Source organism: Schistocerca cancellata, chromosome 3 (genome assembly GCF_023864275.1).
Source record: "Schistocerca cancellata isolate TAMUIC-IGC-003103 chromosome 3, iqSchCanc2.1, whole genome shotgun sequence".
Classification (NCBI taxonomy): Eukaryota; Metazoa; Arthropoda; class Insecta; order Orthoptera; family Acrididae; genus Schistocerca; species Schistocerca cancellata.
In genome coordinates, this window is record NC_064628.1 from 748,912,347 (window position 1) to 748,930,434 (window position 18,088).

Genomic DNA, 18,088 nt, shown 5'->3' on the forward strand with positions numbered 1-18,088 from the left:
TACTATTGACCCTGTACACACTCATTACCCATTTACATCCTTCTTTCCACCCGCATCTTCCTCATTTCCCAATATTCTTAGCTTACGCTGTCTATTATTTATTATTATTTATTATTATTATTACCATTACCATTGTCATTATTATTATTATTATATATTGTCCAGTCACATTAACATAACCACCGCCTATGATCAATATGCAAAAACCACTCACAGACGGCATATGGCAGCACTAGTAGTGGAGGGTATATAAAGCTTGTTGGAGGAGGTGTTGGGGGGCATGGAAAACAGTGCAGTCATTATATAGGTTGACTTTTACAGAGAAGATAACAACAACCAGCCACTTTTTACAGTACTATCTATTTATTTATAAATAGTGCAATTACCAGTTTTGAACCGAGAGGTTCATTTTCAGATGTCTCATTCATGTTAAGGTACATTTTCCATTAGATTTCACATTTTGTTTTCCGAAATGGTGAAATTTCCTTGAGGTGATGGTACCCTACAACCAAAATAAGGTGTAAGACAATAAGCAGTCAGCACTGAAACGTAATGGTGTGAATTTTTCAATGTAAATAACCTAAACATCTTCACATTAATAATTTGTTTACATCATTTAAAATCATTGTGAGGCACAGTTACAATGAAAAAGACATTTTCTTACATCTTGTTTTGGTTGTAGGGCACCACCACTCCAAGGAAATGTCACTGTTTCATAAAACAAAAAGTGAAAGCTAATTTGAAATGCATCTTAATGTGAACTAGAAGTCTGATGATGAAACTGTTGGTTAAAGTGGCTGGTTGCTGTTAGCTTCTCTGTAAGAGTCAACATATATTTTGTGCGTAGTTATGTGCTCAGAATGTCAGTTTTTAACAAAATGCAGTACAGTCATTGTTGTAAGGCAGAAATGGAGTGATTCATTCATCTGACATCCAAAAGGGCCTAGGTTGAAATCATTTCTGAAGTGGCTAAGTTTGTAAACTGTTTGCATGCTGCTGTGGTTAAAGCGTACCATGCATTGCAAAATGGCACTATCCAAAACCAGTGCTGATGCATCTGTGGTGCACCATGGGCCATAGGTGACGGGTGAATGATAGCTGCAGAGATATGCACAGGTGAAGAGATGTGCAACTGTCTGGCAACTGACCACCCAGATGAACCAAGGGGCTGTCAACAGTGTCTCCTCATTGACTATTCAGTGAACATTGCTGTGTATGGGTCCCCACAGCAAGTGCCTGTTTCATGCACCCATACTGACTACTGTTAATCAATGATGAAGTTTGGAATTTGCACACCAATACCACAGCTGGGTATCCACTGAATGGCAACAGGTAACCTTTTCAGGTGAATCATGTTTTATGCTCCATAGGACAGAGGGCTGTTAGATTGTCGGAAGCACCCAGGCCAGAGGGAGAAGCATTATGGTGTGCAGAATGTCTTCGTGGCATTCCCTGAGTGATCTCATCATTTTTGAAGGCACAATGAATCAACACAATTACGCGTCTTCCCTTGGGGGGCTGTGTCCACCTGTACATGCAGTTTGTTTCCCCTCAGCATGATGGCATCTATCAGCAGGACAATGCAACTGGTCACAAATCTTGCAGTGTATGTGCTTGGTTTGAAGAGCAGCAGGATGAGTTGATTGTGCTCCACAGGCCACTATAATCCCGTATTTAAACCAAGTTGAAAATGTTGTTTGACCATCTCGGTCGGACTGTTCACACCATGGATCTTCAACTGAGAAATCTAGCACACTGGAGTCAGCATGCCTCCACATCCTTGTTACGGTACCTTCCAGAACTTCATTGACTCTGTGCCTGCATGTCTTGCAGTGGTGTGCTGCAAAAGGTGGTTATTCAGGTTTGGACAGGTGGTTAAATTAATGTGAACTGAACAGTGTATTATCGTTATTAAGGGTGGCAGTAGCAGAATTAGTACCCATATTAACTTTTTTATTCTCAGTCAGTATTGTTCACTCACATTGTCATTATAGATACTCAATTTTAATACTATTTGTTATATTAAAGCCATTGCTATTTAAAAACTTGAATACACGGTATTAATGTTCCACAATAATATTTATTTAATAGTTCATTATGAACTGGCTTTCGGCTTCTTAGGCCTTCATCAGGTAACTTAATACTGAATAAATAGTCCGTACACCTTCAGCGAGACTTCATAGCTGTACAAAGATTGTTGTCAAGTGGCATAAAAGGGAAGTAAACCAAAGAAAAACTTGGAGTAGGAGTTAAGTAAAGTTCAGGGAGAAGAAATAAAAACTTTGAGGTTTGCCGATGAAATTGTAATCCTGCCAGGCACTGCAAAGGGTTTGGAACGGCAGTTGAAGGAAATGGGCAGTATAAGATTAAAATCAACAAAACCAAAACAAGGATAAAGCATTGTAGTCAAATTAAATCAGGTGATGCTGAGGGAATTAGATTAGGAAACGAGACACTTAAAGTAGTTGATGAGTTTTGTTATTTGGGCAGCAAAATAACTGATGATGGCCGAAGTAGAGAGGATATAAAATGTAGACTGGCTATGGCAAGAAAAGTGTTTCTGAAGAAGGCAAGGTTGTTATTATCAAATACAGACTCAAGTGTTAAGAAGTGTTTTCTGAAAGTATTTATACAGGTCACTCCATTGATAGTGACTGGGCCAAATATCACACGAAATACGCATCAAACAAAAAAGTACAAAGAACGAAACTCATCTAGCTTGAAAGGGGAAACCAGATGGCACTATGGTTGGCCCACTAGATGGCACTGCCATAGGCCAAACAGATATCAACTGCGTTTTTTTTTTAAATAGGAATCCCCATTTTTTATTACATATTCGTGTAGTACGTAAAGAAATATGAATATTTAATTGGACCACTTTTTTTGCTTTGTGATAGATGGCGCTGTAATAGTCGCAAACGTATAAGTACGTGGTATCACGTAACATTCCGCCAGTGTGGACGGTATTTGTTTCGTGATACATTACCTGTGTTAAAATGGACTGTTTACCAATTGCGGAAAAGGTCGATATCGTGTTGATGTATGGCTGTTGTGGACAAAATGCCCAATGGGCGTCTGCTACATATGCTGCTCGGTATCCTGGAAGACGTCATCCTTTGGACCGTTCGCTGGATAGTTACGTTATTTAAGGAAACAGGAAGTGTTCAGCCACATGTGAAATGTCAACCACGACCTGCAACAAATGATGATGCCCAATTAGGTGTTTTAGCTGCTGTCACGGCTAATCCGCACATCAGTAGCAGACAAACTGCGCAAGAATCTCAGAAACGTCGGTGTTGAGAATGCTACATCAACATCGATTGCACCCGTACCATATTTCTATGCACAAGGAATTGCACAGCGACGACTTTGAACGTTGTGTACAGTTCCGCCACTGGGCACAAGAGAAATTATGGGACGATGACAGATTTTTTGCACGCATTCTATTTAGTAACCAAGCGTCATTCACCAACAGCGGTAACGTAAAGTGGCATAATATGCACTATTGGGCAACGGAAAATCCACGATGGCTGCGACAAGTGGAACATCAGCGACCTTGGCGGGTTAATGTATGGTGCGGCAGTATGGGAGGAAGGATAATTGGCCTCCATTTTATCGATGGCAATCTAAATGGTGCAATGTATGCTGATGTCCTACGTAATGTTCTACCGATGTTACTACAAGATGTTTCACTGCATGACAGAATGGCGATGTACTTCCAACATGATGGATGCCTGGCACATAGCTCATGTGTGGTTGAAGCGGTATTGAATAGCGTATTTCATGACAGGTGGATTGGTCGTCAAAGCACCATACAGTGGCCCGCACGTTCACCGGATCTGACATCCCCTGATTTCTTTCTGTGGGGAAAATTGAAGGATATTTGCCATCGTGATCCACCGACAATGCCTGACAATATGCATCAGCGCATTGTCAATGCATGTGAAAACAGTATGGAAGGCGAACTACTTGCTGTTGAGAGGAATGTTGTTACGCGTATTGCCAAATACATTGAGGCTGACAGACTTCATTTTGAGCATTTATTGCATTAATGTGGTATTTACAGGTAATCACGCTGTAACAGCATGTGTTCTCAGAAATGATGAGTGCACAAAGGTCCATGTATCACATTGGAACAACCGAAATAAAATGTTCAAACGTACCTATGTTCTGTATTTTAATTTTAAAAACCTACCTGTTACCAACTGTTTGTCTAAAATTGTGAGACATATGTTTGTGACTATTACAGTACCATCTATCACAAAGCGAAAAAAGCGTTCCAACTAAAACATTCATATATCTTTACGAACTACATGAGTATGTAATAAAAAAATGGGGGTTCCTATTTAAAAAAAACACAGTTGATATCCGTTTGACCTATGGGAGCACCATCTAGCGGGCCAACCATAGCGCCATCTGGTTTCCCCCTTCAAGCTAGACAAGTTTCGTTCTTTGTAGTTTTTTCGGTTGTCGCTTATTTCGTGAGATATTTGGCCCGGTCACAATCAATGGACTACCCTGTGTAAATTGTAGCCATATACGGAAGTGTAACATGGACAATAAACAATTTAGACAAGAAGAGAATAGGAGTTTTTGAAATGTGGTTCTACAGAAGAATGCTGAAGATTAGATGGGTGGATCTTGTAACTAATGAGGAGCTACTGAATAGAATTTGGGAGAAAAGAAATTTCTGGTGCAAAGTGACTAGAAAAAGGGGTAGGTTGGTAGGACATACTCTGAGAAATCAAGAGACCACCAATTTAGTATTTGAAGGAAGTGTGGAGAATAAAAATCGTAGAGTGAGACTGTGACATGGATACAGTTAGCAGATTCAGAAGGATGTGAGTTGTACTAGTTATTTGGCGATGAAGAGGCTTCCATAGAATAGAGTAACATGAAGAGCTACATCAAACCAGTCTTTGGACTGAAGACCACAACAACAGTAATATACCTCAAGGGGAAATAGAAATGCTGTAGGATCTGTACAGTGGTTCATTTAAATGTGAAAACTTATATAAACATAAGCTCTGTTTTTGGGAGATTTGAAACCACAAAGAGTGGCGATGAAAGTAAATTCACAGTTTTCATTTCTGGCTTCTATAGACAGTTACTGTGTTGAACTCCTCCTATGTTTCCAGATGTTATCTGTAGTATTTTAGTCTTAACCCAATCCATGAACAGTAATACAGCAGATAAGGTTCACGTGTTATGTGCCTTCAAGTGACCACCTTGGTAAATGCCGCCTGTTTCAGCGAGAGAGCAGCAGCAGCAGCAGCAGCAGCAGCAGCAGCATGTCTCCTCCAGTAGTCATCCCAGATTTTTGTCAATGTGATGTACCATTTCTCTATAGTCCTGTAATGTGATAGTGGCCAAACCATTCTTGAGAATACAACTACAAATCTTATTAACAAGTTTCCAGATTGGTTTTGTAGGTCATTAGCAGCAAGTCATTACACCTTCAGTGAAGCCAATGTAGTAAACAAGGAAAACAATTTAAATAATGGGAAATAGCATAAGCTGCAGATGGATGAGAATGACAGTACTGTTATTGATGCTTGCTTACCTGTCTATAAATTATCAGCATCTTATATATGTTTGAGAATAAAAACATTCAGATTGACTGTAGCCTTCAGTGATACTTCCCCAACTTGCAATTAAAGTGTAACCTTTCAACATAACCTGAGCCGTAGACTACACAGGAGATCAATAGAACAAGTCACCAACGTCTGAGTGGAATCCTGTTTCAGTTTTATAAAGTGTACTCTTTGGCATTGACCTCTTATTTAGCTTGCATTTATAGAGTGCACTCTTTTGCATTGACCCCTTATTTAGCTTGCATTTATTGATATTCTCCCACCCAGTATAAAGCCCCAACTGCCTGGAAAAAATTGTCGGTGACTTCTGTACACAAGAAAGGTTAAAGAATGGCCCCACAAAATTGCAGACCATTTGACATCATTTTGCTACAGCATTCTTAACCATGTTCTAAGTTTTATGTGGGACACAAAAACTTCTGTCCACAAATAGCATGGATTTAGAAAGCATCAGTTTTGTGAAACTTAGCTTGGTTTGTTTTCCCACGACATCCTGTGAATTGTGGAAGAAGGAGAACAGGTAGATTCCACGTTCCTAGATTTCCAGAAAGTATTTGATTCAGTGATACACTGCAGACTGTTAACAAAGGTCTGAGCATAAAGAATAGGTTCTCAAATACACCTGTGTTTCAATCAAGGTTTGATCAACATACGAGTATTACAAAAATGCTACGAAAATGCTCCATGAACTCAAATGGGAATCCCTGGAGGAAATGAGATGTTATTTTTATGAAACACTATTGAGAAAGTTAAGAAAACAGGCATTTGCAGATGACTGCAGAACAATTCTGCTACCACGAGCTACCAATGTACATCTCACATAAGGCACGCAAAGACAAAAGCTGAGAAATCATGGCTGCCATGCAAGTGAAACAAGAAAGGAAATTATTATAGTGGTACAGATGCTTGCCATGAACTGTTTGGTGTCTTACAATTATGTAACACATTATTTAGTATGGGAGGAAGTGTCATCCAAAACAAACTATGTGTATTGAATTTGTGCTTTCCTTTAATGAATACTTAATATCTGTAGAAGAAACATTAGCATTCTTTCTTTTTTATCATATTCACATTTTGCCCCCTCTCCCCTTCCCTCCTCCTTTCTCTCTCTCTCTCTCTCTCTCTCTCTCTCTTTCTTTCTTTCTTTCTTTCTCTGTTAGTGTCTTGTTTGAAATGCAGTATGTAGATAGTGTTCTGACACAGATGTGACTGAGTATTAATTCTCCAACATTTACCATCACAAGAAACTTGTTACTAATTCTCTGATTGCCTTTGGTAAAATCTTGCATTAGCTAATAAGCAATTTATTTTCTAACAAGGGTCTACCTCTCATAATTTTAGTCATTTATCTCTTTGAGTAGTACTGAGTGCTTCTGCGGATATGAGGAGCCTCCGTCCACATCACGGCTTCCTGATTCATCCTGCAACATGAAGTGCCCGAGTGACGCCCATGAAGCCTGTGGTGGATACTACACAATCAATGTCTATGAAACAGGCATTGCAAGTATGTAAAACATCATCAGAATTGTCAGTTTTGAATTTAAATGAAATCTATTCATTTAGTTTTATATAATTAACTTCAAAGTATGTATTGACTAAATTTTTGTACCTGTTAAAAAATGCCCTTTTTTATACTACGTTAGGTTCATTTCTTCCCCTCATCCCTTCCATCAACCTTTTCTATTCTCCAATCCTTCTTCTACCATTTTTTTTTGTCCTCTCCTCCCATTTTCTTAATTTCATATGCCGTGAATAATTTTGTAGCCTTCTGCCATCCAAACTAACGTTGATATAACAGTATTAGAATATCTCAAATCGCTGACATTGTTACTTGTAGAACAGTTGCTTTTCTAAATGTATGGTTGGAGTTCCTTTATCACACATCTTCTTTTGTAAGCTAGATGAGCAATACAGAATATGAAGTTCTAACTACATGTTGGAAGCAGGATATTTACATTGTTTACATGTATTGTGGCTTCATTAACTATAAGCTGTTTATTTTAAAGTTGTATCTTCATATGTAAGATTAATTTACACTGACTTAATGTGTGTTGCTGGGAGTTTTGCAGCAACTCATTGTTTGCTGGAGTTACCTGTGTCCGAAGTCAGGCTCAGTTTGACAATTCTATTGTTACATAGCACTACAATGCAAAATTTTCTAAACATAATTGAGATAACAAACAAATATAGTCCCACCAATTTTGCATTATCGTACTGTTAATGCTTAGAGCTGTGTTCCAGTAAATTACTATGAAAATTGTTCACTGTTTTGTGTGGTTTAATTTCCTTTTCCATCTCCCCTTTCTTTTCCCCTTGGGTCAACTGTTCCTCCAGCTACATTGTTTTCTTGTTTTCTTGTTTCTGTCGGAGGCTAATCAGTGATGGAGGTATTTGTTTATTTGATGATGATCGTGGTGATGATGGACTAGACTCCTGACCTTTTGTTCCATGTCATTCGCTTCTATACAGTGTATTGTCACCATTGTATTCTGGATTTATATTCTCCTAATAATGCAGAGTATATGATGAGTAATTAATAATTGCATGTGGTTCAATTGCTGAGTGCAAGTCTTTCAGTTGGATGATACTTTGGTGACTTGCAAGTCCTTCACCTACCCCATTGTCCAACTGCCATAAAGGGCCCTACACTTAAACATGGAATCTGAACCACATGTTGTTCATGGCAATTCCTTGCCAGGAGAGGTAAAGATTAAATTGAAGACTGAAAATTTCTGTGATCCAGCTGGGATTAGATTCTGTGACGTCTTGGTTTCCAGGCATGCACCTTTCCACTAGGCCATCAAGCCTGACATGTGATAAATGAGATGACATTAATTCAACTTGTAAAAGCACTAATGTGTCTTATTAATATTTTTTCTTGTCCTCTGAAATTATGCCTTGCTGCTTCGTATAAAAACTGTAACTTTGGCAGTTTGTAGGTATCTTTCAAAGATCTCTTATTTTAGTACCACTTTTGCTTTCAATTAACATCAAATACTTTCCAAGAGGGAGAGAGTGCTACACTGTATTGCCTGTAACCTACTACAATGTTAGAACGGTTCATGTGTTGCTCCGTATCTACGACCTGTAGTCTTGGCCTCTGTTGCTAACACTGTGCTAAAGAAATACGCCTCACCAGCAATTTCGAAAGATAAATGTTATTTGTAAATTGGAGTGATGTGCGATGATTATTCAGGTAACTGAAGCACTCAGTGTTATATTATTAGTATGTATTATTCCATATTAAATATAATTATGTTATTCATTAATTAAAAATATTAATATTATAATTTTAAGTAAAGCAAGGGATAGGCTTGTCTCAACAACTTAACTGGTAATATGTTAAATTAAAACATAAAGATTGAACACACACCTTGTAATAGTTTAAATTGAAAGAATAAATGTTGCAATAATTAGACTAATACCAGTTTATATTACTGTAAGCAAATTTCTATAAAAAATAACTCACCCTTGACGTTTCAGTAGGTCACCTCTGCGAGATCAACAGAATTGAAATTCCATTCTTCTAGTACACAAGCTTCAGTAGAAATAATTCCAAGATGAGGCAGTCTTTCCTCTCCAGTAGAATTTTGAGAGTTTGCTTTTGGTTGTCTTTAGTGCTAAAACAACCTTTCTAATGAAGACGTACTCACAGGAATTGTATACAGTAATGACACTGACATATTAAACTGCTGAAAACTTTTGATTAGTATTGATTGATTGATTTTTTTATTGGTCCAGTTTTATCATACAGTACAAATTGTACAACTGATATTTTACAAGTCAAAGAAAAGTTTCATTAATACATAGTATTAGCAAATAGTAGACAAAATTAGGTACCTATTCTTACAATTTAATTTTTCAAGCAACTTTATATTTGTTACATATTCAAAAAAATTTTAACAGAATAGAAACAGCACTTTATTAGAGATGTCTTTAGTTTAATTTTAAATATTGGATACATAGCAACTTTTATTTCGTCTGGTATCTTATTGTGTAGTACTATACCAATGTTAATTATGCTCTGCTGATGTGCTGTTGTTCTAAAGATAGTTTCATAGATGAATAAACTTGAAACATTTAGAACACCAAACTCAGTAAAATGAGATTTACAGAACTCCACATTTTTTAGACCACAATTATTCTTAGATCTCTTTTTTGCATTCTAAAAACCTTTATGCTGTGAGTTGAGTGTCCGCAGAAGGTGATCCCGTATCAAAGCCATGAGTGAAAATGTGCATACTATGCCTGGGGTTGTTGTTTTGCTTATTCTTGACTTTAATATTCTTAGTGATCATAGCACATGGATGAGAGTTTCCTAGACAAGTTATTTATATGTGTACCCCACTTTAAATCTTGGTGATCCCACAAACCCAAAAATTTTGGGACGCATTTTCTATGGGATCATTTTTTAATCATGCTTGAATAGACATTTGATTAGATGGAGGAAATAAATGATAGTTGACAACATAGTTTTCCAATATTTACAGTGAGTTTGGTCTTGCCGAATTGGGCTCGATCCAGTAAGCAGTATGCTGGTGTCTTCGGCAAATAGGATAGTTTTTTGGGGACTCATAAATTCAAGAAAGTCATCCACATAAATCAAGAAGAGTAGTGGACCTAAGATTGAGCCCTGTGATACGCCGTATTTTATTGCTAATTCATTAACAAGGAAGGAACTATTCATTGTTTTATTTTTGGTGTTGTATTCATTTTGAAACAGTATCTTCGGCTTGCAGTTTTTTAGGTATGAACACAACCAGCTATGTGCTACACATCTTACTCCTGGTCTTTCTAATTTTTCGAGTAAAATGTTATGGTCCAGAATGTCGAAGGCCTTTGACCGGCCTAGAAAAATACCTGCAGCTAATTGATGTTGATCTGGGGATTTTAAAGTACAGCCTGAGAATTAAAAAATGACTATCTGTGTAGATTTTGACTTTCTAAAACCATGTTGTTGTACGGTAAGAGAAGAATATTTATTTATTCTTAAAAGCCTGTCATAAGAGAGTTTTTTCTAGAATTTTTGAGAAGGAGCTTAACTTTGACACAGGTTGGTAGTATGTATGATATTATATCAGAAGGACCTTTTTGTTAGCTGTGGTGAAACTTCTGCTGTTTTGATAATACTTGGAAAGACACCAGTTTGTAGAGAGTGGTTGAAAATTGCCAACAATTTTGCTACATGGTGAGCATATGCTTTTAATATGAAATCAGCTACTTCATCAAGGCCTCCTGAGATTGTATTGATTAATGACTGAATTTTACTTATAATTTCATAAGAATTTGTTTCATAAATATACACAGAAACAGCCAAGATCACCGATTTGCTGGAGGTACTTGTGACTGGTTCTTTACAGTTCACGTGAATGAGGTTTTCAGCTAGTGAAGTTTGTCATGAATGGTTTTGGGACTGTCATTTTTGAGCCCTCTAGTGTTCATGATACATTCTCTTTTTTTGTACTAAGCTACAGGTTTCTTTCTTTATTACTCTTCACATGGGTCTCATTTCATTAGATGAATTTCTTATCAAATTGTCGTTCCACATAATTTTTGCTTGTCTGACTACTCCACCATAAATTCCCTTGTAGGCTTTGGAATAACCTGCAAATTCATGGGTAACTTCTTTTTCTTACAACAGTAGTGCTGAAATCTGTTTCTGTCACTGGAAATTTTTATGTCTTTGTTACCCTTTCCTTATTGTTGTAAGGTTTTACAGTTTTTACTCCTTTTGGAAATGCTACATTAAAATAGTAAAGAAAGATATCCTGAAAATACATGTACATGATATCAACATTGTTCTGAATGCAAATGCTTTCCCAATTTTCCTTAGCCAGCAAAAATTAAAAATTGTAATGTTATCTTCAGAAAAAATTCATTTTTCAACTTCTTTTTTGCAGCTGCTACTACCTGTTGGCATTTCTATACACCACAGCTGTGCTTCATGATTGCTATGACCCATGCTCAGTACTACTTGTATCTTGTGTCTGAGCTGACAGAGTCTGTACTTTCTGTTAATCTTGTTGGGCAGTGTATTGCGGGGATCGTATTGACTGTGTTGGTCATATTTATCAGTGCATCTCTAGTACTGCTGTATTCTAAAGAATTGTTATTGAAGCCACCACAGAACACTGTCTTCATATTTAATGCACTGATCCTGTTCGGCAGAACCTCTAGTTTGCTCAGGGGAAGACCGGCAAATTTCCACTTGATGCTCTATGTATCTTAGTAGTTATGAAACTAAGCTGTGGCAACTTAATAATGGAAAGTTTGAAATCTTTTTCAGTGGAATCAATATAATGTTTATTGACATCACAGAGATTTATTTGTTCTTTCACAGAGCCACCACATTTGAACTCTTTGGTACAGTGACTTGGTAATGCAGATCCTGAGATTGAGGCTAATTTTACTTTGTCATTTCATAGCCAATGTTCAGTAATGCAAATTATGTCTACATTTAGTGTACGCAGGAGTACAGCTTCCAATATGGTAATTTTATTTTTTGAGTGAGTGAATGTTATGGCGTAATACAAAAAATATGGGTGTTTAGAAACTTTAGTTGAAACAGTTTCTAATTCTTTACCTCATAGCACACAGCATTTGAATTAGTACTCAGTAGTTGTGCAAGTTCACTCACGGTTTTGTTTATAAACTCTTCAGTTCTACAGTTGGCTCATTTTCCAATTGAATGGCGTCAAAGAACTTCCCATATGCATTGAAGAGACTTTGGAAACCGCTTTCGGGGAACTGATTGGAATTTGTCCGTAGTTTTCATGTGACAATGAATTTAGAAATTTCAATTTAGGATAATCTTGAAATCATAAATTCAAATGGAGATCATCGAATACCTTGCAATAAATGAATTTATAACTGATACTTTTCTGCTTTGAAGGTTGTCCTACTTGAGACACAGTTTCCTGAAAGACTTTTTTAGTTGTCACATAGCACAGTGAGTTTCTTGGATTTTCTGTGCACAGTACAAAATATCACTTGCTTGGTTCTAATGAGTGTTGTATAACACATCAGTGAAGGTAAATATTTTGTTGAATGTGTCCAAGAGAAAAACAGTTTGAAATCTTCTAAAAGTGCTAAAGTATCCGAATCAGTTTCTTGAGAGGGTGTTCTGGTATAGTGTTTACCAGTCTTAATGAGTAATCCCGTTATGTTGGAAAATGACATTGCAAAAATTTAAGATGCTTAGGAAAAAACTGCGAGTCCATTAAGTGAACTAAAAAATATTTTACACTCCAGTATTTGGCTGATGCTTCCAGACAAAATGAGGTTTAGTACACGATCATAACAGTGAAAAAATAATACTTCAGGATATGTGACCCTAGTTAATGCTTGAACTCCGCTGACCCCTATTTCTTGACATAGTTACCAACCCAGCAAATGTTTGTGCAATCAATTTTTCATCACCTCTGAATTCTGATAAGAAATGCCATATGTAGTTTCGTCAACCATGATGGCCACAAAAGCAACATCCACAATGTCCAGCTATATAGCTGACAAAACAGTCACACCTTTGACTTGTATTATATCATTTTGAATTACATTTGAAATTTCTTTAAACACAGGAGAAATTTCTGTGCACTTCACTAAAAGAGCACATATGCTGCAGTGTACTACATCAATTCACAAATTTTCCTAGTTAATAGAATTTGTTGTTTCATTGTATCCTCAGATGGTCAGCTGTTGTTTTCCCAGAAAACACAAAGCGTTCTTTTCTTTTTCTTGTGCCTTTGAGTCACATCAGTGTAGAACCAGCATAGTTATTAATGGATTTGGCATGGTTAATTTAAGGGGTGGCTGGATGCTCTTCCTTCTGCATGTAGTGTTACTCGTGTGGAAGTGAGTGAAAGTTTTCTAAATATTTGCAAATCGTGTAACGGTGGTGGGGGAGTACCAGCCCAGTATTCACATAGTGGGATGTGGGAAACAGCATAAAAATTACATCCAGACTGGCTAGCACTGCGACTGTTGCCGTTAATTTGCCTGGTGCATTCAGTCTGGGACCAAACAACCTCCCTCTCCAAGAACCAATGCTTTAACAAATGTAGCTATTGAAGCAGGTAGTAAATGCATTGCATTAATGAAGCTTTTAAGATGTACATGTTCTGCCTTCCTATAGAGATATTTCATTTTTAAGCTGGTCATCAACTGCAGTTTCCATTTTATTTTCTGCAAGAGTAGCTATAGCCACAGATGATTGTTGATGCTTAACAAACACACTCTGCTCAGTTATCGACTTCACTAAATTTCCAAAATGCATGTACCCACTTTTGGTCCAACTAGTGTTTCTATCCTTTTCAAACAACAGACAACACCAGCAAAACATTGCATTTAGGTCTCTGCTATTGGCTATCAGTCACATTTGGTACCCACATTGCACTGAAAATGTATATTGAATTTACTGATCTTTCGAACCAAGTTTGGTAGTTCCGGTGTTGGCCATCGATGTTTAATTAACCCTCTTTTTTCTGAGAAAGAATGTGCAGAGAATGGCTTGGACAAAAGCTCTGTTGTAACACATGTAGACGTAGTTCTATATTATATTATTAGATACTACCTGGCACCTTCACACACATTTGGTAAACTCATAAACTGAGCAAAACAGTATTGTACTATTGTTGGTAACTCCGTTATTCTGTCTCTGTAGTATATGCCTGTCTGAAGCTAGCATGGGTTGTGGCAGAAACACATGCACACAGACTGTGACCAACAGAGATGCACATTGCAAGTCTCTCATTGCTCAGCTAATCTACACTGACAATGCTTTGGCTTGGCTCATAATGCTGTATGAATAATGTAACATAAGGAACATATTAGTTCTAAGTATTTCAAAGAAATGTGGTGGTGTTATGTAGATATTGTTGAATAATCATGTGAATATAATTATGTAGTATGTTGTCACAGTTATCACTACCAAAGCAGTGTTTCCATTGTGTCCCCGGAAGGAAGTGTGTATTTGTGTTGTTGTATCTTGATAATGTTTTATTCTATTGGTACTCCGTAAAACAAATTCATATTTAACAGTGGCAAATACTGATATAAATGTATGTAGCAAATTTGCTATTGCCTTACAGTGCCACTATAAGCAGATTCTTTTCATATATTTGTATGAGAGCTAAAGTAGAGACACTTAAGATAAATATGTGTGTCAGAATATGTCACAACTAACCATATAGAAGGGGCATTAAGCAATAAAAGAGTATGCAGAAAGGCTGATAAATTGCTCGGCTTTTGGACAAAGTTTAGATCTCTCTCTCTCTCTCTCTCTCTCTCTCTCTGTGTTGTCTTTTGGCATCCTCAATCATTCAGGCTACAGTGCTGGTGGGTGACAATGTACAGTAACATGAGGGAGAAGGGGAGTGGAGAGTAGGTAGAGAAAGCTTTAATAGGCTTATAGGAATTTTTGCGGTGAAATTCACACACAATGTACAATCGTGAAATTAATTCACACTCAATGAAACGACAATGAATATAACTTGTGCCTTGCATAAGCAATCAAGACTTCTTTGCCTACTTGCAGGAGCAGTTCATGTTCTGTATTATTTTGTTACAATGATTTTCTTATTTGCCATGGTGCACTAGGGATATTGTCTCCTTTCTTCCACAATTATTTAATGCAAAAAGTAATGTTTATAAGAGAAAAATACACAAAATTATTTCAGTAAGGCTATAAGTTGGTGAGGGCACTGAGAAAATTGTTTGATCAGAACTGTGATCATTATGTTACAGATATCTACCGGTTATAGGGAAAGGGCACCCATAAATTTAATCAAAATATTATGTGGGAGTGCGAGGTCAGCCCCCCATCCCCCCGATACACACACACACACACACACACACTTTTACAGAAAGTGCTGAAATAACACATTCCAGTTTTACAGCTAGTACCCCAAGGAGTATATTAACAAGGGCCTAACCAGAATTGGGAGGTGCTGTATGTAGCAAGGAAAGCAGTGATGAGTTCACCTCACAACGTAAAACTGCTCAAATGTTGGTGTGACACTGTCATTCAAGGTGGGATCTGAGCAGCTGATATTTTGATGAGTTGGGGTTCAAAATAATCTGTTGAAAAGGTCTGCCACTATCTGGTTTTGGGTACCAACTTAAGCTAGGCTACCTGATTGAAATCACCTCAACTTTTACCTTTTGCAGTACAAGGGCAATCGCCTTCCACAGTGTCAGAAGCTGTGGACGCACTTTGCTTGTTCTATCCATGGTACCAGGCTCTTTGGGTAATCATGGTATCCCTATGCCTAATGGCCAGAGTTAGTGCATGTTCCTTGCAGTTGGACTTTTGAAGCAGCTTTCCTGCACTTCGAACATTACTGTTGACATAAGGAAATGAAAGTAGAACTGGGGGCTATCTGTTCTGGGAATTTGCAATTACTATGTTTAATGGCCAATTAAAGTTTGGTAGTCTAAAGATAAACTCTTCTAATTAATTCTTTTTCATTATATGCCACCCATTCATCACTCCAAGTGACAGTCTCCCATTAGTTTCAACATTTAACCTATACTTGTTTTAAAGAGAGGAGGGCAGTTACAGCCTCTCACACCTATTTTGAAAAGTAAGGGCTAGAAGTGTCTCTGCTCTCCACCCCTCTCCAATATATCTCTCTCTTTGTCCAGATGCAAATTACAAATTGTTTCAAGCAAATTTTCTTTAGCTGTCAGGGGGACATCAATCAGCATGGTTGCCTTCGTTGTAGATTTGTTTTTTACGAAAATATGAACAGTGATATTACTTTTTTAAATGGCATCCTTTATTTTTTATTTGGTAATTCATTTCCTCTCCTAAAGACCTATTAAAAATGTGTCATAATTTATCATTCACTGAAACACAACATTATTAATTACATAACACAACATTGACTTTGAGCCCGGAATCACAAACTTGTCCACTTGCTGGAGTTGTCAGAAAACAAACGAAAGCCAAGTATAAACATAACACAAAATTGATTTTGTCTCTCCTGTACCATCGCCCAGAAGTAGAACATTCAAAGGTGCTCAGAGTGGTGACCCTGGACACCAGTGCTGCACTCGTTGAATAAAAGAATTATTTACTGCTTGCAGTGTTGCCTGCTGAAGAGGATTATAAGCAAGCATGATACATTCGTGCATGTCCTGTGGAGTTGTTGGAATATCGTGATAGACAACGTCTTAATGCATCCCCAAAGAAAAAAGTCCAGAGGATTTAAATCAGGAGGTGCCCTCGACCAATCCATCTGGCAGGATATATTCGGTTCAGAACACGACATGCACGCAAGGCATTATGTGCTGGGCATCCATCGTGTTGATACCACATAAGCCTTCCGGTTCTTAGCAGCACTTCATCCAGAAGAGTAGGAAGAATTTATCTGAGGAAGTTGACATACGCTGTGCCGTTTAGACTACCATTGATGAAATAAGGGCCAGTAATTGTAGTACCAAGCATCCCACACCAGATGTTAACTCTCCATTAACACTGATGTTCCACCTGTCTAAGCCATCATGGGTTGTCGCTGGACCAATAATGCATGTTTCTTGTATTTACCTGTCCTTTTTTTGAGAAGGAACAGTCATTGGTAAATAGAACATTGGACAAGAAGTTCGGGTTGGCATGGATTTGCTGCTGTACCCACTGACAGAACTGTACTCGGTTCTGGAAATCATTCCCATGCAATTCTTGATGTAGGTGTACATGGTAAGGATTGAACCAGTAACGTGTAAGAATATGATGTATATTGGTTTTTGGAATGCCAATCTCGTGTTCAAGCTGTCGTTTGCTCACATGTGGATTCATAGCAGTGGAAGCGAGAACAGTAACTTCGGCAGCTTCGTCTGTGCGAGTGCTACGATGATTGTGTTGTCGTGGGTTGAAACTTCCCGTTTCCTGAAGCGTCACAACAAAACGAGAAAACATCCATCAGGAAGGTGGGTTCTTGTTAGGATATCACTCTCTGTACATTTCTGCTGCCTGCGTAGCATTTCACCTACCTTCAACAACTACAACAATAAAAGAAACATTACGTCAATGTAATTTGTAGGAAGGACAGCCTTTACTGTATGCCTAATCTACACAACAGTATTTAAAAGGACTAAACTACTGTATTAAATGTACCCGTACATAAGAAAACAGTATTGAAATTACTATTCTGCTAACTTACATTCCGCATAGATGAGTAGCGTTTCTACCTTCTCTTTGTTGGTGTAGATACTACTTACACAATTCTTCAAGTGATGATGGTTGATGGAATGAAGGGTGTGCATTCTTCATATGTTTACATTTATCTTCTGTCAATGTCAGCATGTGGATGTGTTCCCTTACCCCGAGTACCTGCACTAAGCGCTGGGAGCATCAACGTCAATGGTGTGTTATGTAATTAATAACATTGTGTTTCAGTGAATGGTACGCTGTGATACATTTTTGAATAGGTCTTTAGGAGAGGAAATGAATTACCGAATAAAAACTACAAGGTACCATTGAAAAAAGTCATACTGCT

General features: G+C 37.6%; 1 protein-coding gene across 1 annotated transcript in view; it reads left to right on the forward strand.

The window, feature by feature from the left end:
- The window catches only part of LOC126175771 (xylosyltransferase oxt), a 100,783-nt gene that overhangs the window by 3,232 nt on the left and 79,463 nt on the right, over positions 1-18,088 (forward strand). Inside the window, exon 4 of the mRNA XM_049922741.1 lies at positions 6,956-7,098. Coding sequence (XP_049778698.1) covers positions 6,956-7,098 — 143 coding nt within the window. The remainder of the gene's footprint in view (positions 1-6,955; positions 7,099-18,088) is intronic.